The 26764-nt window shown below is 50.7% G+C and overlaps 3 protein-coding genes across 4 annotated transcripts; 2 read left to right on the top strand and 1 right to left on the bottom strand.

Moving 5' to 3' along the window:
- Positions 1-31: 31 nt before the first annotated feature.
- Positions 32-4036, bottom strand: LOC125000669 (zinc finger protein 252-like). 2 transcript variants are annotated; one of them, XM_047576281.1, is made up of 3 exons: positions 3855-4036; positions 2489-3279; positions 32-575 (listed from the first exon to the last, which is right to left on the bottom strand). In XM_047576281.1, exons 2-3 carry the CDS (start codon positions 3261-3263, stop codon positions 181-183), a joined length of 1170 nt encoding a protein of 389 aa, XP_047432237.1. In that variant the 5' UTR covers positions 3264-3279; positions 3855-4036; the 3' UTR covers positions 32-180. The 2 variants fall into 2 exon arrangements, with proteins under 2 accessions (XP_047432237.1, XP_047432236.1); XM_047576280.1 differs by having other exon boundaries at positions 2489-3265.
- Positions 4037-5602: 1566 nt separating this feature from the next.
- nhsl1a (NHS-like 1a) lies at positions 5603-17604 on the top strand. The gene is made up of 10 exons (XM_047577160.1): positions 5603-6904; positions 7969-8124; positions 9438-9548; positions 9983-10104; positions 10664-10738; positions 11179-11389; positions 11470-11918; positions 12712-15682; positions 16007-16094; positions 16660-17604. The coding sequence occupies exons 1-10, from the start codon at positions 6334-6336 to the stop codon at positions 17360-17362; spliced, it is 5457 nt and encodes a 1818-aa protein (XP_047433116.1). The 5' UTR covers positions 5603-6333; the 3' UTR covers positions 17363-17604.
- Positions 17605-19655: 2051 nt separating this feature from the next.
- alkal2b (ALK and LTK ligand 2b) lies at positions 19656-22769 on the top strand. Its single transcript, XM_047576294.1, has 6 exons — positions 19656-20172; positions 20303-20526; positions 20660-20704; positions 20849-20929; positions 21581-21652; positions 22198-22769. The coding sequence occupies exons 1-5, from the start codon at positions 19721-19723 to the stop codon at positions 21643-21645; spliced, it is 867 nt and encodes a 288-aa protein (XP_047432250.1). The 5' UTR covers positions 19656-19720; the 3' UTR covers positions 21646-21652; positions 22198-22769.
- The last annotated feature ends 3995 nt before the right edge of the window (positions 22770-26764 follow it).

Genomic DNA, 26764 nt, shown 5'->3' with positions numbered 1-26764 from the left:
TCCTGACACATCCAGTCCAGCCCCGCCCCTTTCCTGACACATCCAGTCCAGCCCCGCCCCTTTCCTGACACATCCAGTCCAGCCCCGCCCCTTTCTTGCCACGTCCAGACCTGTCACTGTCACTAAACAGTTAAAGACACAAAGGTTCATCAGCCTGAGTCTGTGTCCATGGAAACCAAATCAGTCCTCCTGGTCCTCTTGGTCCTCCTGGTTCTCCTCCTCTTCTTCTACCGCCCTCCTCGTCCTCCTTCGTTTCCTCGCTCCTCTGACTTCCTTCCTCTCCTGTCCCTCCTCCTCATGCTCCTCCTGCTCCTCCTCCTTCACCCATCCTCCTCTCCTGTCCCCTCCGTCTCCGTCCCCCTCCTCCCGGGCGTTGCAGCGGCTGCAGTGTCTCCTGAAGCCTCCCAGGAAGTGGGACCTGAAGCAGCAGAAGGGACAAGCGTAGCGTCCGGGACGGTGGGACGTCCTGACGTGCTGCTGCAGCCGGCTGGGCAGGAAGAAGGTCCGGGGACAGTCCTTACAGTGGTAGGGACGCTCAACGTCATGGAAACGCACCAAGTGGCTGATGGCGAAACCTGCGAGGGACGAGTTAAAGGGACATACATCATGAAGGGACATAGGTCTTAGAGGAACGCAGCTTCACCAGAGACGTAGGACTAAAAGGGACGTAGGACTTAGAGCAGGCGTGTCAAACTCAGTTTGGCTCTGGGGCCGGATCAGTAAAAGAATGTCAACTCCAAATATTTAGCTTTGTTTTTCAGTACTATGCTTTATCATTCAGCCTACATTTGTAGCCTACCCTACATATTATAATCACGGATGACAAGGGATCTTTTCTAAGCACAACACATTTATTCAAAACCAATGGGAAAAAAATGATTTTTCATGTTTGGCCGTGAATGTGTTAACAACTGGTTTATTTAACAGTTGAGTGAATGCAGTTTTACACCTGAACCAACTCACCACACTAAACAAACTCAAGTGGGAGCTATGAAAAAATATTTTCGCCTTAATCGTCATACTGCTTTGAAATAAATGAAAAAAAGAAATATAAAATAAAATAAATAAATAAATAAATAAGTTATAGCAGTGCATGGGCAATAGGATTAGACTACATCAGATCAAACTACTAGGCTGGGCCTACTGAGGCTGAGAATATACTGCACAATATTAATTGTCTTTAATATGACATACTTGTCTTTATGATGAGTGGCGCCGAATATTAAACTCTTTGAACACTGCAACGTGCTGATTACATACCAAGCACACTGGTTTTGCATTCACTTCTGTGAATAAATACTTCTCGGTCCATTTCTCCTGGAAAACTCTGCACTCCGTGTCCACTCTTCTTTTTTTTGACAGTGCCATTTTGGGAAGGGTGTGTTGACCGATAACTTGTTTAGTAGGTGAATGGTGAAGCAAGATTGCCGGTTTATTTTTACTTGGACACATCACGTTGCGAATGTTTATTTCCTGTGACTAACTCGTGTCAGTGCCGCATGCTTGACGTGAGCGCTTTTACACATTTACTGCCCTCTAGCGGCCGGAGGGAGCATTTGGTTTGTATTTATTTTAAAAAATCACAACTTTTAATAGAAATTAGCTAGAGACTCGCTTCTTTTTTGACATACTCAGAAATTTATGCCGGGCCGGATTAAATGAACCAACGGGCCGGGTCCGGCCCGCGGGCCGTATGTTTGACATGCCTGACTTAGAGGGACTTGGATTTATTTCTCCTCAATAATAAAAGCTAGTCCTTCGTCTTTAACGTTTAAACTGATCTGAGGATCTGAACCATTAGCATGATAGCATGATAGCATGAGGCCTATTGGGTTAGGTGGTTTCTCTGGTGGTCCTGCCCCTGATCTTGATCCTGATCCTGGCCCTGATCCTGATCCTGATCCTGGTCCTGATCCTGATCCTGATCCTGGCCCTGATCCTGGTCCTGATCCTGGTCTGATCCTGGCCCTGATCCTGGCCCTGATTCTGGTCCTGGTCCTGATCCTGGTCTTAATCCTGATACTGATCCTGGTCCTGGTCCTGATCTTGATCCTGGCCCTGATCTTGATCCTGGTCCTGGTCTTGATCCTGGCCCTGATCTTGATCCTGATCCTGGCCCTGATTCTGGTCCTGGTCCTGATCCTGGTCCTGATCCTGGCCCTGATCTTGATACTGATCCTGGCCCATGTTCCTGGCCCTGATCCTGATCCTGATCCTGGCCCTGATCTTGATCCTGGCCCTGGCCCTGGCCCTGGCCCTGATCCTGGCCCATGTTCCTGGTCCTGGCCCTGGTCCTGATCCTGATCCTGGCCCTGATCTTGGTCCTGATCCTGGTCCTGGCCCATGTTCCTGGCCCTGATCCTGATCCTGGTCCTGGTCCTGATCCTGGCCCTGATCCTGCCCCTGGTCCTGATCCTGATCCTGGTCCTGATCCTGATCCTGATCCGGGTCCTGGTCCTGGTCCTGGTCCTGGTCCTGGGGGACTCACCTTTGAGTTTGGTCTTCCAGCCACAGATGAGGCAGACGAACCGGTTGGAGATGAAGCGCACCACCTTGGCCATGGCCTCCGCCTCCTCCCTCAGCATCTCCCCGCTCAGCCCGACCGCGGGAGTCGCCGCCGCCGCCACCGCCAGCGCCGCCGCCGCCGCCTCCTCCTCCTTGCCCCGCCCCTCCTCCTTGTCCCCCGCCTCCTCCTCCTCCACCACCACCACCTCCTCCTCCTCCTGCACCTCCCGTCGGATGGCCTGGCTGGCGTAGGCCTTGGGGATGTCGTGTTTCTGGACCACGTGCTTGATGCTCAGAGCTTTCATCTTGTTCTTCCAGCCACAGATCAGACAGCGGAACCCGACGCCGTCGAACGTCAGGACACTCTTCTCCCGCTCCACGCTGGCTTTCACCTCCTTCACCTCCTCCCCCGCCTCCTCCTCCTCCTCCTCCTCGTCCTCCGCCTTCTCGCCCCCGTGGGCCCCCTCCTCCCTGCGCGGGTCCGTGCAGTGTTTGGAGATGATGTGCTTGTAGAGTTTGCTGAACTCTCGGCTGGTGTAGAAGCAGTCGAAGCAGTGGAAGAGCCGAGCGCCGCCCTGGTACATCAGGATGTTGCCGAGGCGACCCACCGCCATGCCGTCCAGGAGGGCGGGGTGGGTCGCCGCCATGTGGGACAGCTGGTGGGCGTGGCTGCTGGAGAAGTGGCCACAGTGGGGACACTGGAGGTGGGCCGCCGCCCCCCCGCCCACTTCACCACGGACGTGAGCGACGCCGGACATGACTGGGGAGAAGAGACTGAAATACCTTAACAATCATCAGTATTTATGAATAAATTATTATTTATTAATCTGCCTTTAGTGACTGATAATCAGTGTTTATTATTTCTTAATTAATTTCTAGATATTAAAGAGTATTATCGTTATTTATTTATCAGTATTTATTATTTATTAAGTATTAGCGTTTATTTTTAATCTGTATTAATGAATAATTTATATTCCTCATTTTTTAATGAATTAATTAGTTAATCAGTATTTATTTATTCATTACTAAGTATTATTTATTACTCGTGTGTATAAATAAAATATTATTTATGAATCCTCATTAATTATTCATTAATTTGTCATTAACCAGTATTTATCAATTATAAACGAGTATTTATTAGTATTTATTAATTATTCAGAAACTAGAAATAAAGGGGAAAAAATCCTAAAATTTATAGACTGGACTGAACTAGAAATGATTTAGTTTTGATTTTATGTCGTATATTATATATTTTATATTGAGCACGCGTCCGACTGAATGAATAACGGACCGAAGCTAACAGGCTAACGAGCTGAAAACCCTGGACTTTAAACCTGTTCTCCACCCACCTGCCTCCACACACCGCTGCGTTTATAGCGTTAAAGGCTGCTCCACCTAAACAGACCCGAAAAACACCCGGGAGAAAAACTGAATCGGGTTAAACCCGAGTTAAATCTTCATGTTTGATTCAAAGACCGCGGAGAAACGCTAGGAACCACTTCCGTGTTTACTCCAGGATTCAGCCAATCAGATCGCTCGGTGTTTTCGGCGACGGACCAATCACAAACAGCCTTTTTAAACAAGATCTCGCCCAGGCTTTAACCATCGCGATATCTGAGGTCTGCATTTTATTTTCAGTGTTTTCTTTGATTATATTATATTATATTATATTATATTATATTATATTATATTATATTATATTACATTATATTATATTATATTATATTATATTGAGTGATGTAATAATAAGTTATTCTGTTATTATATATATATATATATATATATATATATATATATATATATATATATTATATATATTATATAATAGATTCGTGTCATCAGATAAAATGCAGTGAAGCTTTTATTTTATGAAAATGAAAACACATGATGGGGGGGGGGGGGGGCGACCCGTGTTTTTCTTCCTCCTCCTCATATTTACTCACAGACACATGGAGGGAGGTGGACAGAGACGACGAGATGCTCTGCTTCAAAGGTGGAGTTCTAGACTCGGCCTGAGGTTCATGGAGGGGATCAACTTAGACTTAGATGTAGATTTGCTGTGGAACAGGGTCAGTCTGGACTCAGTAGTTAATCAGCCGTGCAGTAATTATCCAGTAGGAGGCTCCTACCTGTCGCCAGGTGAATCTGGGTGGACGAGGTTTGAACTTTCAGAGGTCGTGTTCAACCTGGATGTTTGTGTTAACTGCTGCCGACCTGTCGAGGCAGGTTGAAACATCCCATCAGCCCCCAACACCTCCCCAACACCTCCTCAACACCTCCCCATCACCTCCCCATCACCTCCCCAACACCTCCTCAACACCTCCTCAACACCTCCCCAACACCTCCTGTGAAGGAAGAGGAGCAGCATCAGCTCAATGGAAGGAGGTGACAACAACTAAACAACACATCAGGTTCACTTCGAGGAGGAGGAGGAGCTGATCTGAAAGCAGCAGCAGAGGGAGGTGAGCTGGAGACGGTCCACTGATTTGGAGGTGTCCTACTGGGACGTTCTACTGAGACGTCCTACTGAGCGTCCTACTGGTATATCCTGCTGACCTACTGGAGTGTGTCCTACTGGTGTGTCCAACCTGTCCTACTGAGGCGTCCTACTGTCCTACTGGGACGTCCTACTGGATTGTGTCCTACTGGGGCGTCCTACTGGGGTTTGTCCTACTGAGACGTCCTACTGTCCTACTGGGGTGTGTACTACTGCTGTGTCCAACCTGTCCTACTGGGACATTCTACTGAAAGTCCTGCTGGGATTATCCTGCTGACCTACTGGGGTGTGTCCTACTGGTGTGTCCTACTGTCCTACCGGAGAGTGTCCTACTGAGGTGTCCTACTGGAGCGTCCTACTGGGGCGTTGGTCCTACTTGCCTCGTTGTGTCCTACTGTCCTACTGGGACGTTGTACTGGGACGTTCTACTGAGACGGTACTGAGGCGTCCTACTGTCCTATTGGAGTGTGTCTTACTGGTGTGTCCAACCTGTCCTACTGGGACGTCCTACTGGAGTGTGTCCTACTGAGGTTTCTTACTGGGTGTTGGGACGGGGTGTCCGATGTCCTACTGGGGTGTGTCCTACTGTCCTACTGGGACGTGTCCTGATATAGAATGGACCATGTGACTCCGTGTGACCGCGTCCAGCTCCATGTGGGTGGAGGTAAATACCTGGAGCAGCAGCCATCTGCAGCTCTGGATAATCCCTGTTAGTAGATTAGAGCCGGGCAGGAGGAGCAGCAGGAGGAGAACCAACAACACGTCTGGAGACAGGAGGCGAAGGGACGTCCACTCGTCCAGACCCGGGACAAAGTCTGGAGTCTGGGGTTGGACGGAGCTGTGGAACGTTGTGTGGTTCTCTCGGCTTCAGGGTCGGAGCTTTAACCCCTCTTCTCTCACTTTTATTTTGAAGGGTTGGTTGGTTACGTGGAGCGTCTCGGTGGAGAGGCGGCCTTGACTCTGGACCGGTTCCGAGTCAAGTATTCTATCAGAACTTCTCTTTTCTGGCTTTTATTTTGAAAGAAGAAGACCCAAAGGGCTTCAGGAGATTTTTAAAATAGTTCTTTCCTCAACTGGTGCTTTAATTGTGACGGGATCAAAAAGAAGAAACGATTCAAAGAGACTCTGTGGCTGAAAACGTCTAAAAATAACTTTATTTAAACATTTTTCTCCCTCTTGGTTTTTGGTCTTTTATTTTGAAGGGTTTTCTGCCATGACCTCGTACGTGGAGCGTCCCGGTGGAGAGGCGGCGCTGACTCTGGACCGGTTCTGAGTCCAGGAATCTATCCGAACTCGTCTTTTCTAGCTTTTATTTTGAAGGGTTCTGTACCATGATCTCGTACGTGGAGTGTCTGGGCGGCGAGGGGGCGGGGCCTGGCGTGGGCTCCCGCTGCTGGAACGCCGGACCCGATGAAGAGCGCGACGAGCTTCTTCCTCGCAAGATGGCCGCCCTGCATCCCAAAACGGAGGGCAGCCTGCGGCGGCGCCTCCTCACCGCCAAGATCCACCAGCACCACGAGGCCATCTGGGGGCCCAAAGGGGGGCCCAAGGGGGGGCCCTTAGGAGACAACAAGCCCCTCCCACCTCACCTTCAGTATCCTAGCAACAACCCCTGGTGCCGCCCCCATGTCCACCCGTCCCTCCCCCGTCCCCCGCCCCCACTCCTCCAGCTGCGGCGCCGGACTAGTTCCTGCCCCCCGACCCCAGAGCCCCGCCCCGGTTACACCCTTCCCGTCCCGTCCCCTCTCCTGGAACCGCCCCCCTTCAGGGACCCCGGGGTGCCGCCCCAGTACCGGTACCGGCCCAGCAGGGGCCCCGGGACCGGTTTCCTCTGCTTCAGACGCCGCAGAGGGACGAGATCCGTCCACCAGCCTAAACAGACCACGCCCCTTCTACAGCGAGGTAAGAGTTCTACAGGAGTCCAGTCCGGTCCAGTCCGGTCCTAAACCAGCTCCTCTGGCTCTGACATTCAGTCCAGGTCCATGGTTTAGTTCTGGTCCCGGGTCAAGTCTCGTAGTTTAGTTCTGGTCCTAAATAGAACACGGTCGACCTAAAAGGAGCCAAACTCATTAATGAGACTAATTAAAACGTGGGGGGGGGGTAATTATCTGGTCCAGTGGCCCCCTTATAGACTGGAACCGTCCCAGTTCACAGCCTCTTTCCTATTGGTGGAAAAATGCCTCCATCGGCCAATCAGGACATGATGTGTCAGTGGTTGCTAAGGAACAGTGAGGCTGTGGAGACAAGAGACAGTTTAGAGACATTCAGACGTTATCGGGACGGTGTCATCATTTATTTATTTGGTTTATTGGTGATTATCGATGTGTTTGTTTAGTCGGCGTCATATGATCTGAAATAAACGGATTTAGCTGAGCTGACAGGTACGAGCTCCTGGAGACGGGGGAACGTCTGAGGAACCACCTCATGTTTGAGCTTCAGATGTTTGAGAGTTTATTTTTCCATCATCAGTTTATTACTGAGACACTGAGGTTTTACTCATTTTTAGGGGGAAACACAGAATGTGCCTCTGTGTTTATGCTAAAAGAGGATGGATATTTCCTGGATCTGGATCTGGATCTGGATCTGGAAGTTCCCTCCATGTGTTCACGCTTCAGTAAATCTGAGTGAAATCAAATAAAAACACTGGATGTAAATAAATGAACTGAACATTTCTTTTTATTCTGTCCGGGACCTCGAGTACGAAAGCTCAGCTTCACCTTCATCACCTGGAAACAGATGGAGGACGCAGATGTGTGTTGGCATCCAGCCAGAGGAGGGAGGAGGGAGGAGGGAGGAGGGAGGAGGAGGACGGGGGAGGAGGGAGGAGGGAGGAGGGAGGAGGGAGGAGGAGGTGGGAGGGAGGGGGAGGACGGGGGAGGAGGGAGGAGGGAGGAGGGAGGAGGAGGTGGGAGGGAGGGGGAGGATGGAGGAGTGACACAGATAATAGGGGAGAGAGAGGTTTGGAGTGAGCGGGAGGAGGAGAGTGGAGCTGCTGCTTTCTTTCTTTCTTTCTTTCTGCTGCAGCCTCCTCTTCGTCCTCCTCCTCGTCCTCCTCCTCGTCGTCATGGTCCAGATCGGAGCCGCCATCAAGTCCGTGCTCAGATACCTGAGGAAGACCAGAGGTGAGTGGAGGGACTGGGGTCCAGTCCCTTTAAGCTGCATGTAACCATAGCAACGGCTCGCCTGCCTCCACGGCTCAAGGACACCTGGGGACACGTTTCCTCCGGTCCCGTCCTACGGTTCCTCCAGACCCCCCTGCAGTGACCCGGGACCCACAGGACCTCCTAAAGACCTCCCAGGTCCCAGAGACCTTGAGGTACCCCTGCAATGACCTGGGACCGATAGGACCTCCTCAAGGACTCCTGGGGAGACTTTGACTGGTTTCAAAGACCTCCAGACCCCCCTGCAGTGACCCGGGACCCATAAGACCTGCTAAAGAACTCCCAGGACTCCCAGGACTCCCAGGACCTCCTAACAGAGCCTTCTTTTGATCCCAAAGAACGTCACGTCCACTTGCAAGGACCTAGGTCTCACAGCACCACCTCAAGGTGGACCCCCTAAAGGACTTCCAGGAGTCTTCATGTGGTCCCAAACACCTCCAGACCCCCCTGCAATGACCCGGGACTCATAGGACCTCCTCAAGAACTCCCAGGACCTCCTAAAGGGTCCCTGGGGAGTCTTCTTTTGGTCCCAAAGAACTTGACGCCCCCTTGCAATGACTTAGGTCTCACAGGACCCCCTAAAGGACTCCCGGGACCTCCTCAAGAACTCATCAAGGACTCCCAGGACCTCCTCAAGGACTCCCAGGACCTCCTCAAGAACTCATCAAGGACTCCCAGGACCTCCTCAAGGACTCCCAGGACCTCCTCAAGAACTCATCAAGGACTCCCAGGACCCCCTTAAGGATTCCTGGGACCTCCTCAGGGACTCCTGGGGAGACTTTGTCTGGTCCTCACAAAGACCTCCAGGCCCTTCTGCAATGACCTGGAACTCATAGAACCTCTCAAGGACTCCTCGGACTTCCTAAAGGACACCTGGGGAGACTTCCTTCTGTCCCAAAGACCTCCAGACCCCCCAGCAATGACCCGGGACCTGGGATCCGGGACCCCCCCATCCTGAAGGGTCACGGGACGTCCTGGAACACCCCCTCAGACTTTTTGACTTGCAAACTTGAGTTTGATAGATCAGATTAGATAAATATGTCCTCACACCTGGGACCCCCTGAAGGACTCCCGGGACCTGTCCTCACATCTGTCCCCAGACCTGGACCTCCTCAAGGACCGCCCCCCCACGTCCTGGTCCTCCACAGTGAAGCGGAGGTCACCTTGAGGAGTGCTGCATCCTCTCTGTGTGGATAGATTTGCTGAGACAAGATTAAACCCAGAAACCAGCCTCACACTGACCCCCTCCCTCTCTTTGTCTCCGTCTGTCTCAGCAGGGGACAGGGACAGCAAGTGGTCCGTTCACTACACTACCCAGAAGCCCCAGCATGGTCTGTACTTCATCCCCGGGAAGAGACGTTGTGGCAGCGCTGAAGACCTGCAAGGTAACACAACTACAACAACACTAATAACAGTCATAGCATTTAATAGCTGCAGGACATATTGAGACATATTAAGACATAGTGGGACGTAGTGGGACGTAGTGGGACGTAGGGGGACATGTCTGACTTGTGTTTTCATGTTCTACTCTCCTGTTAATGTTAATGATTCGGAACATGAAGCAGCGGCTGATCTGTAGGCTTTTGATTCTGAGGGGTTGACTCAGCATTAAGGAGGAGGGGGACGGGGGGGACGGGGGGACGGGGGGACGGGGGGGACGGGGGGACGGGAGGACGGGGGGATGGGGGGACGGGGGGACGGGGAGGGGGACTGCAGGGAGGTCGCTCTGCAGCAGACTGCAGCAGCACAAAGGACGAAGCTGCTCCTTCTTCTTCTTCTTCTGAAATAACCTGAATGAGGCGTCTCATTGTGTGTGCAGCATGTGACCGGATGAGTCGCCATGGTTACAGTGGGACAAGCCCCACCTGCTCCCCATCCCCCGGCCTCGGCCAATCGGAGGGCAGCGCTCGGCGAGGGTGGCGTGACAGGAGCCGGAAGATGGTGAGGGACGATGTTAGCGCAGAGACGAAGGAAAGGAAAAGAACGGTCCTATTCTCTGGGGACTCGTTCTACCTGGGACGTCCTGTCAATCATGAGACATAAGACACTGGTTGTTTGTCCCACGTATGGGAATTAGACAAGATACATTTAGACAAACCAGAGAATATACAAACAGCACTCTGGAAAATACACAGAGCAAAATAGGAATATAAGGACGTAATGAATGTGCAGCGTGGAATGGGAATTAAAGTATAAAATAATCTAATTCCTAAGATCATGAAATGTAGACGGGACGTTGTTGATTCATGAGGATGAACAAACTACGTGTGTTTTCCTGTAATTCTCTATCTATTCTTATGTCTCTGCCTTCACTGTCCATCATAAACTATAATGGACCTTAGAGGACATGTAGTGAAGTCACATCAGTCTAAAGACTGAGATGATGGAGGAGACAGACTGACTCCTACAGGTCAAACTCATTATTACATCCATGTTTCTCACCGCTCTGTCCTCTTCCTCCTCCTCCTCCTCCTCCTCCTCCTCCTTCTCCTCCTCTCAGAGGACCAGAGTCGTGAACTTTCTCTCCCAGTCTTGCTTTTCAGTTTGTTTCAAGTTTTCAGTTTGGAGGAGAAAGGTAAATGCTAGCCCACCAGTCTACTAGTCTGTTAGTTTACAAGTTTACTAGTCTACTGGTGTACTTGTCTACTAGTCTACTAGTCTCCTGTCTACTAGTCTACTAGCCTACTAGTCTGTTAGTTTATTAGTTTACTAGTCTACTAGTCTGCTAATCTACTAGTCTACTAGCTTACCAGTCTACTAGTCTGTTAGTTTACTAATCTACCAGTCTACTGGTGTACATGTCTATTAGTCTACTAGCCTACCAGTCTACTAGTCTACTGTCTACTAGTCTACCAGTCCGTTAGTCTGTTAGTCTACTAGTTTACTAATCTACTAGTTTACTAGTCTACCGGTGCACTTGTCTACTAGGCTACTACTAGTCTATTAGTCTAGATCAACGTAGCCTCTCCTAGACCCGAGCCTCAGACCTGATCTGTGCTCGTCTTTCTGTCTCAGTCGTCTGAGTCCTCGGACGAAGACGAGAAGTTCATCCTGAGCAACGTGCGGCCTATGACCCCCCTGGTCCTGAACCCGGTCCACGTCGCCTCCTGCTGGGACGCCCTGGAACCGGCCTACGAGCCGACCCACCGGCTCCCGACCCCAGAGGAGAGGATGAGGCTCCAGGCCGAGGCGGTGGCGGCCGACATCGTCCCCATCAACGTGACAGGTGGAGCTGAGTCAGATCCAGGTCCTGGTCTTCGTAGGTTCTGGTCTTGGTAGTTTCTCATGTTGTGTGTCGCCCCCTAGGGGAGAGTTTTGATCGGCAGGCCAGTTTTCGGAGGACCCTCTCCAGCAGCGACTCATTAACCCGACGACCCCGAAACCTGAGCCGCCGCAAGACCGTGACTGGAGCCCTGGACGACGCCGCCCTCAGGCCTCCGGTCTCCGAGGTTCTCCCTGGACAGTTTTCCACCGTGGGTCGACCGGCCTCCCCCTCCTCCTCCTCCTCCTCCTCCTCCTCCTGCACCTCCCCACGGCAAGACAAGAACATGGAAGAATCCAGGAAGGAGGGGCGGTCTTTAACCAGGAGGATCCGAGCCCCGAGAGGAGAGGGGATGTCCAGCCTCATGGCCTCCCTCACCTCCTCTCCTCTCCACCATGACCAGTCCACCTCCTCAGACGTCAGCAGCCTCCCTCGCCTGGAGACCAGCTCCTCCCTGGAGGAGACGCTGAGCGCTGCTTCATCCTGGACCCAGGTCAGTTCAGGAAGTAGAACATTAAACATCCTCTGGTCTCAAACAGTGAAACTTCAATATCATTAAATAATATTTACGGGTGCAGTTCCTCTCCTGACCACAGAATAACACTGTGATACATTGATGGTAAAGGGGGGGCGCTGTTGAGCTCACACACAAACGAAAACTCAAAAGAAGAGTAAGAAACTGCTGATTTTGAACAAAAACATTTTTCTCTAAACTGAACCAAGTTTTCATAAATTTAAATTTCTATAAATTTAAACCAGAATAACCCAGTTTTCAATGTTTTCATCAACTTTACATAAACTCAACAAAGACAACATAAAGAGTTGAGTTTCCAAGATGGCCGCCCTGTGTGTAGAAGCTCCTTTAATATTCTGTTCATTAGCTGCTGTTGAACTAAACATTCATACGGTGAAAGGCTGTTACAGTGTAATTGTAGTTTTTCTTGTGTTATATAAGAACTACAAGCTAACGTGGAGCTAACGGCTAAAAGCTACAGCCTGGTAAAACCAGAACAAACACCATCAGTGGAAGTTAAACATTTAAATTAAGTTTAATATTAGATCAATAATATCAAAAAACATTTAATTTCACTCAAAAATGTAAATATTGACCACGCTGAGTTATATTGGGACAAGGCCAGAGCTTCAATGGAGGCGGCCATCTTGTTTTTCTGATGCCACTCAGTGCTGCCCCCACAGGCAGCGCCAGGAACAACACCACGATAAAATAACGACATGAAACTGTTTCATAAATCACTGAGTTCAACTAAACCTCCTCTGTTCTCCAGGATCTCCAGGCCGTCCCCCCGTCCCCGTCCCCGTCCCCCGGCCACGGCCGGCAGTCAGACTGGTCCAACCCCAGGGACAGACCCCTGCATGGAGCCTCCTCCTGCTCCTCCTCCATCGCTGACTCGGACTCCCAGACCTCCTCCTTGGAGGGGGTCCAGAGGTGGACCTACCAGCCCCTCTCTCCCAAACCCAGCCTGGTATCAGAGGAGGAGGAGGTGTGGAGCTGCCTGGACCCCCTGCTCCCCTCGGGACGCTCCTCCCCGTCCTCCTCCCTGCGTTCGGAGACGTCGTCCCCGCTGCTGGACCGGGACACGAGGAGGACCAGCATGGTGTCCTCCTCCTCCTCCTCCTCTTTCTCCTTCTCCCTGCGGAAGTCCCGGAGGCCTCCTCCTCCTCCGCTCCGCTCCGACTCGCTGAGGCGCCGGCCGGTCCGATCCAGACCCCCCTCTGGGACCAGGTCTCCTCAGGTCCTCCAGGACCCCTGGGTGCCCCGGACCAGACAAAGACGCCAGAGCTTCAACTGTGGGACCGTGACCTCCTTCGAGCCGCTGAACCCAGACACCTCCCCCCCTCACCACCTCCTCCTCCACCCGGAGTCTCCAGGCTCAGAGGAGGAGGGACTCCAGCCGCCTGCCTCCTCCTCCTCCTCCTCCTCCTTGGCCGGCCTCCACCGCCTCGCGTCTCCTTCCAGTGGTTACTCCAGCCAGTCTAACACCCCGACTCCTGGTACCCCGGTGTCTTCTCCCCTCACCCCCTCCTCCCCCATCTCACCCTTCTCCTCCCTCCCCCCCACCCCACCGACCCCGGCCGTCTCCTCCCTGCCCAGGACCAGGTGTCGGGGGGAAAGGAGGCCGAAGCCCCCGGTACCAGAGAGGAAGTCCTCCCTCTTGTCCTCCTCCTTTTCCTCCACCTCCTCCCTCTCCTCCTGCACCTCCTCGGACTCCTCGGCCAAGCATCCTCTCCTCCCTCCTCCACCTCCTCCTCCTCCTTTACCAGAATCTGTACCTCCTATCTCCATTCACGAGTCTCCTCCTCTTCCTCTCCTCCAGCCTCCTTCTGCCTCTTTCACCAAACTTCCTCCTCCTCCTCCTCCTCCTCCTCCTCCTCTCCTGTCTTCAGCCTTACCCACACCTCCTCCTCTCCCTCTTTCCTCCCGCCCTCCTCCTCCTCCCTATCACTACGCTGTGAGGCAGACCTCCCATCATCCTCCTCCTCCACCTCCTCCTCCTCCACCTCCTGCCTTACCCCTCCCCCCTGAAAGCCCCACCCCCTCTCCCAACCTTATCGTTAAGGTGGCCACACCCCCTCGCCTCCTGGTCACGGCTCAAGCGTTACAGGACGTCAAGCTTCGCTCCGTCAGGAACCAGGAAGTCGACGCTACAGCGCCCGATGCTAATGCTAGCCATGCAAATGCTAATCTGCCAATCAGAGAAGAAGGAATTCATGAAGACGCGTCCGACGGCGCGGCTACCTGCGACGTCGCTAACAATGAAGCTAACGTAAATAGTGAGCTTCTGGCTAATGCTAACGCTGAAGAACCCAGACTCAGATCTAATCAGGACTCCTGTAGCCAAGCACCCGCTAATAATCTGAGCCCGGTTCACCAGCTCTGCCAGTCCGATCAGGAGAAGGGGGGCGGGAAGACCGACTCTGGTCCTGAGAGTCCTTGGGTAAAAATGTCAGACGAAACCCACCTCAGCAGAATCACCCAGCATCCCTCAGTGCTAACAGACGTGAAGCTAACCGACGCTAACACTGATGAGAAACGCTCAACGAAGCTACGCTCGCCAGAGAAGCCGGTTCTACCAAGGAAGCCCGATCTTTGCATCCTGGGTCTCTACACGTCCCCCAAGACCCATGTCCCGTCCTCACCCAACACAACCTCCCAGGTCTTACACCAGAGACCGGACCTCTCACCCAGAACAACCAGACCGGAACCTCAGACAGCACGAACGTCCCATCCGGACCAGGACACCACTGACACCGGACTCAGAGACCACAGAACTCCGGTACCCAGAACACCCAACCGAGACCCTGGGAACACCAGAGGAACCGAACTCTACAGGACACCACCCGTGGAACCACAGGGACACAAGAACTCCGGTACCAGGGACACCACACTAGACGAGACCCTGGGAACCACCAGAGGAACCACGAGAAACTCCGGTACCAGGGACACCACACTAGACGAGACCCTGGGAACCAGGGAAACCACACAACTCGTACGGACACCACACAAGACCTGGAACCACAGAGGAACCACACAACTCGTACAGGACACCACCCCAACCGAGACCCTGGGAACCACCAGAGGAACCACGACAAACTCCAGTACCAGGGACACCACACCAACCGAGACCCTGGGAACCACCAGAGGAACCCCTGGAGGTTATGGAACCAGGACTTCAACAGAAGGTCCTGGACCTGGGTTGGAAGAAAAACTGTACGAGTTGAGACTTTATGAGGACAATGAGAAAAGGAGGATGATGAGATCATCGCTGGCTGAAGATGAAGAGGAAGACGAGGGAGCGATGAAGACGACTCAGACGATGATGATGACGTCATCCAGCACAAAGAACAAAGAGAAAGGAAGGAGGAAGAGGAAGAGGAGGGTGGCTAAGCAACTGCTGATGATGTCATCAACAATGGAGCCCTCCCCGTCATCCTCCTCCTCCTCCTCCTCCTCCTCCTCTTCCTCCTCCTCCTCCTCATCCTCCTCCTCCTCATCTGGAGACGAACAGGACCTCCCAAAGGTCGTTACGATTCAGCCCCGTGAGAACTTCACCGATCAAGACACGAGTGACTCTGAAGGTTCCTGCGCTCTGATTGGTCGGCGCAGGTATTCGCTGGGCAGCGCCTTCTCCACCGACAGCCTGCAGGGGGAGCTGTCGCTGCCGGACCTCCTCATCCAGGAGCCAGATGAGACAGAGGAGGTGGGGGCGGGGAAGGAGGCCAACGGTCCACCTGACGGTGAGTAGTCAGGACCTGGGATCCAGATCTAAAGCTAAAGCTAAAGATGGTAGAGCTCCCCCCGGTGGCCGGAGGCCGTGTTCAACCTCCAGTTAATTTGGATAAGTCTTGTTTTACCTCGTTATGTGTTGCTATAGAAACAGGATGTAGCTGGTGGAGGTGGAGCAGAGGGGAGGGTTAATTATAGGAGAACTCCAGAGGAGTGGGCGGGGCATCGATATTGTGGCTCCGCATGGCTCCACCCTCAGGCCGTACGCCATCTGGTGTCCAAGGTCCATATTTATATACGGTCTAATACGTCCTGTTGTCCCTCTCGTCCTCCAGGTGACGTCTTCGTCGGTGTCTCTGCTGATCAGATGTTCGTCCCGGGTCGACCTCGAACCACCGACGACCTGTTCGCTGTCATCCACAGGTACTAACGCCGCCACAGGCTTTTACAGAACCCGATTAAAACGAAACCTCACACGTCTGCTTGATTCCACCCAGCAGTGCATTCTGGGAAGGCACCGCCTGAAGGGTTCTGGTTCTCTGCAGGTAAAAGTTCATCAATGTGTAGAACGTGGAGTCCAGACCCTGGTTTGATCCTTGTGGTTCCTACAGAGACGTTCCCTCAGTCTTCTCCATCCTGTCCTTTAATTGTCACTAGTTTAGTTTTGGGTTCCTTCAGGAGGACAAATGTTCTCAGTAGTTTAGTTTTAGGTTCCTTCGGGAGGATAAATGTTCTCAGTAGTTTAGTTTTAGGTTCCTTCGGGAGGATAAATGTTCTCAGTAGTTTAGTTTTTGGTTCCTTCAGGAGGACAAATGTTCTCAGTAGTTTAGTTTTGGGTTCCTTTGCGAGGACAAATGTTCTCAGTAGTTTAGTTTTGGGTTCCTTCAGGAGAACAAATGTTCTCAGTCGTTTAGTTTTTGGTTCCTTCAGGAGAACAAATGTTCTCTAGAGGAACAGAAGCTGAATCATTCTCTGTCTCTGGTCTCAGGTCAAAGAGGAAGATGTTTGGAAGGAGATGTTCAGAAGACGAAAGGCGCCACGTCTCCTCCTCCTCCTCCTCCTCCTCCTCCTGCTCCTCCTCCTCCTCCTCCTGCTCCTCCTCCTCCTCCTCCTTCTCCCCTCCTCCTCGTTGGACCTCCCCTGTAGCCCCAAGGAGTCACGGTTCCACCAGGAGCGACAGCTTCAAGGCTCTGCTGCTGAGGAAGGGCAGTCGATGCAGCTCCTCCTCTCGTATGTCGGCCGTGGAGCGGCTTCGGAAACTTGACGTCCAGGTTGCGCCTCCTCTTCCACCTCCTCCTCCACCTCCTCCAGACCAAGGAGAGCTCCCGTCATCTTCAACTGCAGAAACATCTCCGTGCAATTTCTCCTCCATGTTTGCATTGAGGCAACGTGATCTGACTCCTGATCACCTCCTCCTTCTCGCCGCCTCCTCCTCCTCTTCTTCCCATTTCTTTTTCTTGTCCTCCTCCTATGCCTCCTCCTCCTACTCCTCCTCCTCCTCTATGCGACCCCGCTCCCTCACCCCTCCCTGCTCAGCCAGCCGACGTTTTGCCGCTCGCTGCCGCCTCTTCGCCGCCCCCATGACCGCCATCTTTGAAAAGGAGGAGGAGGAGGAGCAGGAGGAGCAGGAGGAGCAGGAGGTGTTTGTGGAGACTCCAGAATCGAAGCTGAGACTGGTTGAGATTTGTTGATGTGAAAGAGAGAGAGTCGGTTCCAAGAAGACTGAGATTAATATAAATTATTATTATTATTATTATTGTTGTTGTTGTTGTTGTTGTTGTTGTTGTCATTAGCCTGTAGCGTGGACAGAGGACAGAGGACAGAGGATGGAGGACGGAGGATGGAGATGTTTCTTTTTCTATATTTAATAACTGATGTTTCCATGACGACGTGTAAACATGACAAATGAAATAAAAACAGCTGATTAGAGGAACATCTGGTTCTGTGTTGTTATTGTGTCTCTTTGTTGTTGTGTCTGGACGTCCCCGGGACAATCAAAGCTGTTACCAGAGGGCTCCTGGTCCTGGTCCTGGTCCCGGTCCTGATCCTGGTCCTGGTCCTGGTCCTGGTCCTGGTCCTGGTCCTGCTCCCGGTTCCCTCTTAGGGTTCTGTAGTGTTCTGCCACTGAGCCCCGGTCACACCGTCCCCGCCGAGACGTCCAGAAGAAGAGCCGTGTTGTTCCTGTCCCCCCTCCAGGTCCCAGGCGGACCCGCACAGAGACCAGTATTGTGCGGAGGCTGCAGCGGTGCGTCTGTCCCCGAGGACAAACTGGCTCTGAGACAGTCCTCATTATTATTGTTATTATCAGGACGGAGACACGGGACGTTTTATTTCTGTCCACCAGCTCCATGTGGGTCCATGTGTGGCTGCCGGCAGAGACACAGGACGGGGGGTCACCAGGACCTGGTCCAGGTGTGTTTCCCCAGAGGTTCTGCTGGACCGGCACCGGAGAACCCCAGAACAACGTTAGCTGTTATCTGGTTCTAGTTCTGGTTCTAGTCTTGGTTCTGGTTCTTGTTATAGTTCTGGTTTTGGTTCTAATTGTGATCGTGGTACTGGTTCTAGTTGTGGTTCTAGTTCTGGTACTGGTTCTAGTCGTGGTTCCAGTTGCAGTTCTTGTTCTAGTCGTGGTAGTGGTACTGGTTCTAGTTGTGGTTCTAGCTGGTCCTCATCAACGCTAGCTTGGACAGGGTTCCAGATGAGCTCCATTCTGAGGTTTTAGAGGAGTGTGTGTGGTGTATTAGAGGTTCTCCTTAGACCAGTGGTTCTCATCTGGTCCGGGTTCAGGACCCACCGCCCTCAGAAAGAAATGTTCTAACTTCTCAAACGTACTGAATGAACAGATCCGGGAACCGTTCCTTTAACTCTCAATCAACTGCTTTTGAATCCAAACAGACTCAGCAGAACCTTCAAGAACCAACTCCAGAGTTTCAGCTGAGGACTTTAGAGGTTCTGCGGGTCCTAAGAGAACATCAGAGCTTCTGTTGTAGAAGAAGTGATCCAGTCGTCAACGGGTTCTTAAGCGTTGTGGGGTTGTGGATGTTCTTGTGGATGTTCTCGTGGAGGCCCAATGTCTTCTAGGTTCTATGTTTTCTCCAGCCGGCGTCTTGGTGGGTTCTTGAAGAGGTTCTAGTGGTATTTAAACATTTAATTGAGATTTTCAGAGTCAGAGGTTCTTTCCTTCACGTTCCTTTTCTTATTAGGGTCCACATTAGCACTAGAACACAACAGAACAGAACAGAACAGAACAGCTGTTCTTCCTGGGGTCCAACAAACATATAGAACACACAACTACAACAAAACACACAACGGAACAAAACAGAGTAAAAACTAGAGAACTGACATTTATACGCAACAGTTACACAATATTAAATGGGTTCCACGTGTTAGTGGTTCTCCAGGTGGATGGGGGAGAAACAGACCTGATCCTGGAGCCGAGATCTGATACCTGATAGAACAGATGAACAAATAAGGGCGGTGAGGAGGAGGAGGAGGAGGGGGAGGAGGAGGGGGAGGAGGGGGGAGAGGAGGGGGGGGGGGTGGAGGAGGAGGAGCAGGAGGAGGAGAAGGAGGAAGAGGAGGAGGAGGAACAAGAGGAGGAGGAGGAGGAGGAGGAGGAGGAGGAGGAGGAGGAGGAGGAGGAGGAGGAGGAGAGTTGTTGCTGTTTTTTTTTTTTGTTTGTTTTTTTTCCAAACTTCTTTTCCTGGTTTGAACTTTACGCACCAGTTTCATGTCCCCGCGACCCGGACCCGGAGAGTCTGGAGGAGGACACGATGATCCAGATAAACTGAGGAGGAGGAGGAGGAGGAGGAGGAGGAGGAGGTGTAGAGGGAGGAGGAGGTGTAGAGGGAGGAGGAGGAGGAGGAGGAGAGAAAAGAAACCGCATTCTTCTTTCCATCCGCTGAGAGGGAGTGGTGCGCCGCTGATCTCTGGATCTCTGCGCGCGCTTGGTAACCTCCCTCCTCCTTCCCTCCTCCTCCCTCCTCCTCTCTACACCTCCTACACCTCCTCCTCCTGCTCTTATATTTCGTAATCTGACAGAGTTGCGGATGTGCAGAGAAGAAGAGACGGAGGATTATTTCCAGAGAGGGACGAGGAGGAGAAGGAGCCGCGGAGCACACACACCTGATCCCGACGGTCTACGGGAGCAGCGGGACCCGGTTCAGGAGGTCCGGGAGGTCCAGGAGGTCCGGGAGGTCCAGGAGGTCAGGGGGGTGGTGGGAGGAGAGACTGGACTGGACTGGAAGGCTTCTCGGTATGAGCCGGTCCATCCCGGGACCAGCTGGGAGGACCGGTGCCAGCGCTCCACCGGCGACCCGCCCCGGTCTAAGATGCACCGGCACCGGCGCGGCTCGACTCTAACCCGGGACCAGGAACCAGACTCCAGACCAGCCCAGAGAAAGCACGAGGTTCACGACCACGGGACGGACCGGGAGGAAGGACCCGGGATCAGAGAGCGGTGCGCCCCTGGGACGCGTAAAGAGCCGCAGAGGGAGGAGAGGTGAGTTCACCGGGGGGAGAACCGGGAGGGGGGAACAACCGGGGGGAGAACCGGGAGGAGGGGGGATGCACTGAGAACCAAAAGGTCCAGGAAGGAACTCTTAAAGACCTCCTGTCCCCTGTCTCCCCAGGTCCACGGTGATGCTGCTCCGGTTCCCGGTTCTCTCCGCTCTCCTCGTCCTGCTTCTGGCCGCGGGGCGCTGCACGGCGGCGGCGGCCCTTCTCCGGGGCTCCGGGACCCGGACCGGGGCTCTGGAGGAGGTCGGCCGGTACCCGCGGTCCAGGACGGAGATGCTCACCGGACACGGAGTGAAGGGAGGCCCGGAGAGGGGGGGCCGCCCCCACCACGGACTGGGTGAGTCAGTGACGGTGGAGGAGGAGGGAGGAGGAAGAGGAGGAGGAAGAGGAGGAGGAGGAGGAGGAGGAGGAGGAAGAGGAGGAGGAGGAGGAAGAGGAGGAGGTCTCTGATGTTCTTGTATCTTTTTCAGATCTTCATGCGCGACACAAAGAGAAATTCATCCGACACCTGACAGGTACCAGAACCAGAACCAGAACCAGAACTAGACCTAGAACCAGAACCAGGACTAGACCTAGACCAAGACCTAGACCTAGACCCAGAACCAGAACCAGAACCTGAACTAGAACCTAACCCCGCCCCCGTGTCTTCCTGTCCTCAGGTCCTCTCTACATCGACCCCAAGTGCAGGAAACAGTTCCACAGACTCTACCACAGCACCAGGGACTGCACCGTACCGGCCTGTGAGTACCACAGTACCACCAGCCTAGAACCGGACCAGGACAGAATCAGGTCCTCCGGTCTGGACCCAAGGATCCGTGATGGTGGTGGTGGTGGTGGGTTGGGGTTTGTGGGGGGGGGGGGGGGGGGGGGGGGGGGGGCTTATTAAGGTTGGAATAAATAAAGTCAAAAGAATTTTAGAATTTTTATGCTAAGCTACGCTAATTTACACAAACCCCATTAACCTGCACTAACCTAGCCTAAACTATGCTAACCTACATTAACCTACACTAGTCACTAATCTGTAGCTTAGCTTAGAGTACTAACCTGTGCTAACCTACGCTAGCCTCCATTAGCCTATACTAACCTACATTAACATACACTAGCCACTAATCTCTAGCTTAGCTTAGAGTACTAACCTGTGCTAACCTACGCTAGCCTCTAACCTGCACTTACCTATCCAAACTGTGCTAACCTGCACCAACCACACTAAGCTACGCTAACCTATGTTACTACGCCAACTTATACTGACCTATGCTAGCCTATGCTAAACTACACTAACCTACAGTAGCCTACACCAGCCTACGCTAGCCTACGCTAGCCTACGCTAACCACGCTAAGCTACGCGTTAAAAGCTGGATGTTCAGACATTTAAACGCTGCGCTGTTTTCCAGTTTATAAACGATGTGCTCGTCTGCTGACCCAACTGGCCAAGAGCCCTCGCTGCTCCAACAGATAAACACTTGGTAAGTTCCACAGAGAACCTGAAGAACAGTAAGGAACCTTTAAAATAACAAACCTCAGCACATTCAGGGGGGTTGACTCGTCCCACTTGGTCTGAAATTACTTAGAGGCCGGAGGAAGGAAGGAAGTAAAAATGTGATGTTCCATACGAGAACCATGATAACCCAGCGCCAAAGAACCAGAACCTCATAGTTAGTACAGACTGAAGAGCAAGGATCTGTAGAACTTGCGCCCATTAGAACCTTTAGAACCTGTGGAACCCAACACCACATGCAACATGCTTTTGACTCTGTAGCTAAAGTACAAGAACCAAATGCCTTTAGAACCATTAGAATCATTAGAACCATTAAAACTATTAGAACCTTTAGAACTATTGGAACTTTTAGAACTTTCAGAAATACTAGAACCTTTACAGCTATTAGAACTTTTAGAACCACTAGGACCATTACAACTATTAGAACCTTTAGAACTTCTAGAACCTTCAGAACCTTTAAATGTAAAGTCTGGGATGTGGATTCTATTAAAACCGTTGTGTCCGTCTCCACAGGTTGGAGAGGTTCTAGTTGAAATTCGAAAACCAGTGGAACATCTAGAACCTCCTGGTTCGGTTCTCTTCCTGGGACAGGACGGGACGGAGACGTGTTGCCACGACAACAGAGCTGACGAGAGGGGAGGGGCACGGACGATGCTGCAGATGAAGGAGTCCTGTTTCAGCTGGTGGAGGACAGGACACAGTCTGTCTCTGAAGTTTTGTCTCTGGATCTGGATCTGGATCTAGATCTGGACTGGATCTGGACTGGATCTGGATCTAGATCTGGACTGGATCTGGACGGACTGTCTTTCTAGAGTCGTCCCGCAGCACAAACTCAGTGTTTTTGTTTTCTTAAATTGAAGCTGCAGAACAAAACGAAACGAATGGATCTGAAGTATTTATGGTGTTGAATAAAGACGCTGATGTACATGAAGACATGAAGAGACTAAAGACACGTGGAGACTAGAGACATATGGAGACTACAGTAGAGACGATGATGAAGACAGGTGGAGAACAGAATGAAGATGTTGATGTACATAAAGACACGTAGCGACTAGAATAAAGACACGTTTCTATTTTCCCCAGAACCAGACTCCTTCTTTCGTTCTCTCAGTATGACCTGAGGTTCTTACCAGGAGGTCACATGACCCACCTGGACCTGGACCCGGACCTGAACCTGGACCTGGACCACCTTACTTAAGTGTTCTGGTTTGACCGTGACAAGAACGTTGGACGTGGTTAACATGTGTGTTACTGTGTGTGTGTGTGTCCTAGTGTTAGTGTGTGTTTGCAGCAGAACCAGCTCTGCTACAGTTTTGGCAACAACCAACATCCATCATTTCACACTTTACATTCTCTCGTGTCTAGAACATGTTCCAACTCAGACAGCACAATACACTGTAACGAGAGCAGAACCCCAGAACCAGGACCAACCAGACAGTCTTTAGAATCTGGAAAGCCAACAGAACCTGCAGAGAACGGGAGCTGTGGAGCCTTTTAGAACCCAGGAAGTCAACAGAAGCCGCAAAGAACAGGGTCTGTAGAACCTTTAGAACCTAAAAACCACTAGACAGCCTTAACACCTGCAAAGACAAGAGAACCTACAGCAGGTGCAACAGGTGCTGTATAACTTTTAGAACCCGTTGAACCCAAGGCCGCAGTCATCAGAGCATCAGGTAGAACATGTCTAGAACATGTATTTGACGCTGTAGCTAAAGTATAAGAGACTTTGTTGAAAACAGAACCCCAGAACCAGGACCTTTAGAACCACTTGACAATCTTAGAGCCTGGAAAGTCAACAGAATCTGCAGAAAATGGGGGCTTTAGAACCTTTAGACCCTTTAGAACCTGTGAACAGTCATCAGAGCATCACGTAGAACATATATTTGACTAGCAAAGGTATGAGAGACTTTATTGACAATAGAACCCCAGAACCAGAACCCTTACAACCTGTTGAACCGTAAGAACATTTACCAAGCTTTTAGAACCTGGAAAGTCAACAGAACTCTGTATAACATTTAACAAAATCACAAAGGACTTTATTGAAAACAGAACCACAGAACCAAGACCTTTAGAACACAAAGAACCACTACAACAGAACCCACAGAGAACAGTCTGTAGAACATTTAGCAAACGTACAAGAGATTTGATTGAGAACGGAACCTAAGAGCTGGGACCTTTAGAACCTGTGGAACCTAAAGGACCATAACACGGCATTCAGAACCCAGAAAGTAAACTGAACCCACAGAGAACATTGACTGTAGAACCTTTAGAACCACTAGACAGCCTGGAAGGTAACAGAACCCACAGAGAACCTTTGTCAGAAGTAAAGGGAGACTTAAATAAAAAGCGGAGAACCCGTAGCAGCTGATCTGCAGATGAACGTGTTCCCGTGTATCACATGATATCACATGAAATCCACACACACAATAATCCCCTCAGTCACAGGGCGACACAACGATACACACAACCACATTTAGCCCGGAGAACCGATGAGCTTTAAATACACTCAGAGATGCTCTCAGCTGTGCTGGGTTTGTGCTAAGCTAAATTTAGCATTAGCCAAACAACAATGCTACAGATTTGACTTTGTTATTGTAATAATCCATTGTGTGATGGTTGTAGGGTAACGTTAGCTTACATTAGCTAAACGTTTGGTATGAATCACATTAGTGATGAATGTATTCATGAGAACCATCCTAATTTAATCTAAAAGAGATGTGGCTAAATGCTAACATTTAGCAAATTTAGCATTTAGCCAAGTAAAACTGCTAAATATTTGACTTTGTAATTAATGCTGTGATGATTGTCGTGAAAAGATTTTATTTATCTCATGTGAAGCTCGAGCTCACGTCCTTCAGACTGAGAGACAGACGTGCTAAAGCAGTTAGCTTTAGCATGAGTTAGCTCTACAGGCAGGTTTAATCACACAGTCGACACTGGACGATGAGCTAATGTTTGCTACCGTTCACAGGTCAGAATTAGCTGATAGTTGATTAGTTATGTTTTAACTCAAGACATCGACCTCAGTTAAAAAATATCTAATTTTATATAAATCAATAAAAGTAACGTCTGTTCAAAGGTTCCACGCAGTTTGAGTTGTGGACAGAACATAACAGAACAATGTCCAGTTGTTCCTTCCATGTTCTGTAACAGTGCTGGTAATTAAATGGAAACACTTTCATAATGTTCTTATTGTTGTTATTTATAGGTGAATGTTCTCTCGTGTTACTGGTCCAGCCCTGACGGTTCCTAACTGAGCACATGTTGGTTCTACTAGAGCGACTGTAGAGTCGTTCTTATTGTTCTCTCTTGATGTTCCTGCTGTGTAGAACCTGAGAACCTGGATCTCAGGTTGAGTGAAGTTGAGACTCACGGTGGCTAAAAAGACAACATTTTTAATGACAGGGTCTGGATGGAGTCACTGAGGCTAAAGTGAAATGAAGAGGCAGCAGAAAGAGCAGCAGGTGAGTCACACCTGAGGCAGGTAATGACTAATCTGTGATGAATTAGAGCTGGAGCCGAGCCACGAGTCTGCTCTGCTACTGTGCACATCCAGAACACACCGTCACCTACTTTAAATAAACACATTCCTCAGAGCGAGAACATCGACACGTCGCATACCTGGGAGGGGAGCTCTGACTGACAGCGAGGGGGCGTGGCCTGTGTGTCCAGGTGAGCCTGTGGTTTCTCTGTGCGTCAGAATCAGAACACAATCAGCTCCATTGGTCAAGTGTGTGTCCACAGACACGGACTCCGCTAACTGTTAGCATCATTAGCTTCTATAAAATAAAACGTCTTTGTTAGCATCTCGCTAACTGTTAGCATCATTAACTTCAATAACAATAAAACACTTTTGTTAGCATCTCGCTAACTGTCCTAAATGTTAACAGCGGAAAGAGATGACGCCATGTTTGTGTTCCTGATGGACTGGAGGCGACTCAGGACTAGAACCAGAACCAGGACCAGGACCAGAACCAGAACCAGAACCAGATCCTTAGTGATGTGCAGTATAAAACTGAAAATCTTCACTGAACTTCTTTCAATCTTTTCCTTAAATAAACGCAACATTTTCACTCCACAACAAATATTATAAAATGTAAAACAGATTCATTTTCAATAACCTGGATTTTCAAACTGAACGGCCTCTGCCTCCTCCTTTCTCCTCCTCTTTTCTCCTCCTCTCTCCTCCTCTTTTCTCCTCCTCTCTCCTCCTCTCTCCATTTCTGCTGCTCTGTGTTTTCTTTTGCATGTTTTTCTCGTGCTTCTACATGTTAGATGTGTTACTGCTGCAGGGATGAATGGACCCTCCACTACTGGTCCCGACTTTAGAACCTGGGACCTGGAGGAGGAGGAGGAGGAGGAGGAGGAGGAGGAGGGGGTTCTGAGGGGGAGGAGGAGGAGGAGGTTCTGAGGAGGCTGAGGAGGAGGAGGAGGTTCTGAGGAGGGGGAGGCCCGGGCTGGTTTGTGGAGACTGGGTGGCCTGGACGCTGAGTGGAAACACATTAGGAAGACAAATGGCTGCAGTCAGACTGATGTTTATCCAGGAGGCTATTTAAAGAGGAGAGACTGTGGAAAAAAGACCTGAGACATGAGAGGAAGAGAAGGAACGAGAGACAGATTAACAGAGAGATAAAGACTGACAAGGAGAAAAACAAAAATAGAGAGAAAGTACGGCCTGACTTCCTCCCCCTCCCTCTACGCTCGCATTTAAGATGGAAAAATAAAAACAGGAAACTCTCTCAGACTTTTTATTGCTTTAATTATCAAAGTCTGAAAAATAATCTAAAAGATTTCTACAGTAAAATGTTAAAAAAATTAAACATAATAATAATTCTAAATTTAACGGCCAGACAATAATAAATACAAATAAGATAAACTTTTTTTTTAATATAATATAATATAATATAATATAATATAATATAATATAATATAATATAATATAATATAATATAATATAATATAATAAGTACATTTAGTTTTTGCAGCGCTCTGAACTCTGTGATCCTGTCAGTCTGAACTCAGGGAAAAATCAGCTCGTCTCACCAACACACGGGAACGCGCCCAGAGGAGCCACAGGAAC

This window comes from Mugil cephalus, chromosome 23, assembly GCF_022458985.1.
Source record: "Mugil cephalus isolate CIBA_MC_2020 chromosome 23, CIBA_Mcephalus_1.1, whole genome shotgun sequence".
Classification (NCBI taxonomy): domain Eukaryota; kingdom Metazoa; phylum Chordata; class Actinopteri; order Mugiliformes; family Mugilidae; genus Mugil; species Mugil cephalus.
Note: the sequence above shows the minus strand (reverse complement) of the source record. Positions and strands in the feature narration are given on the sequence as shown.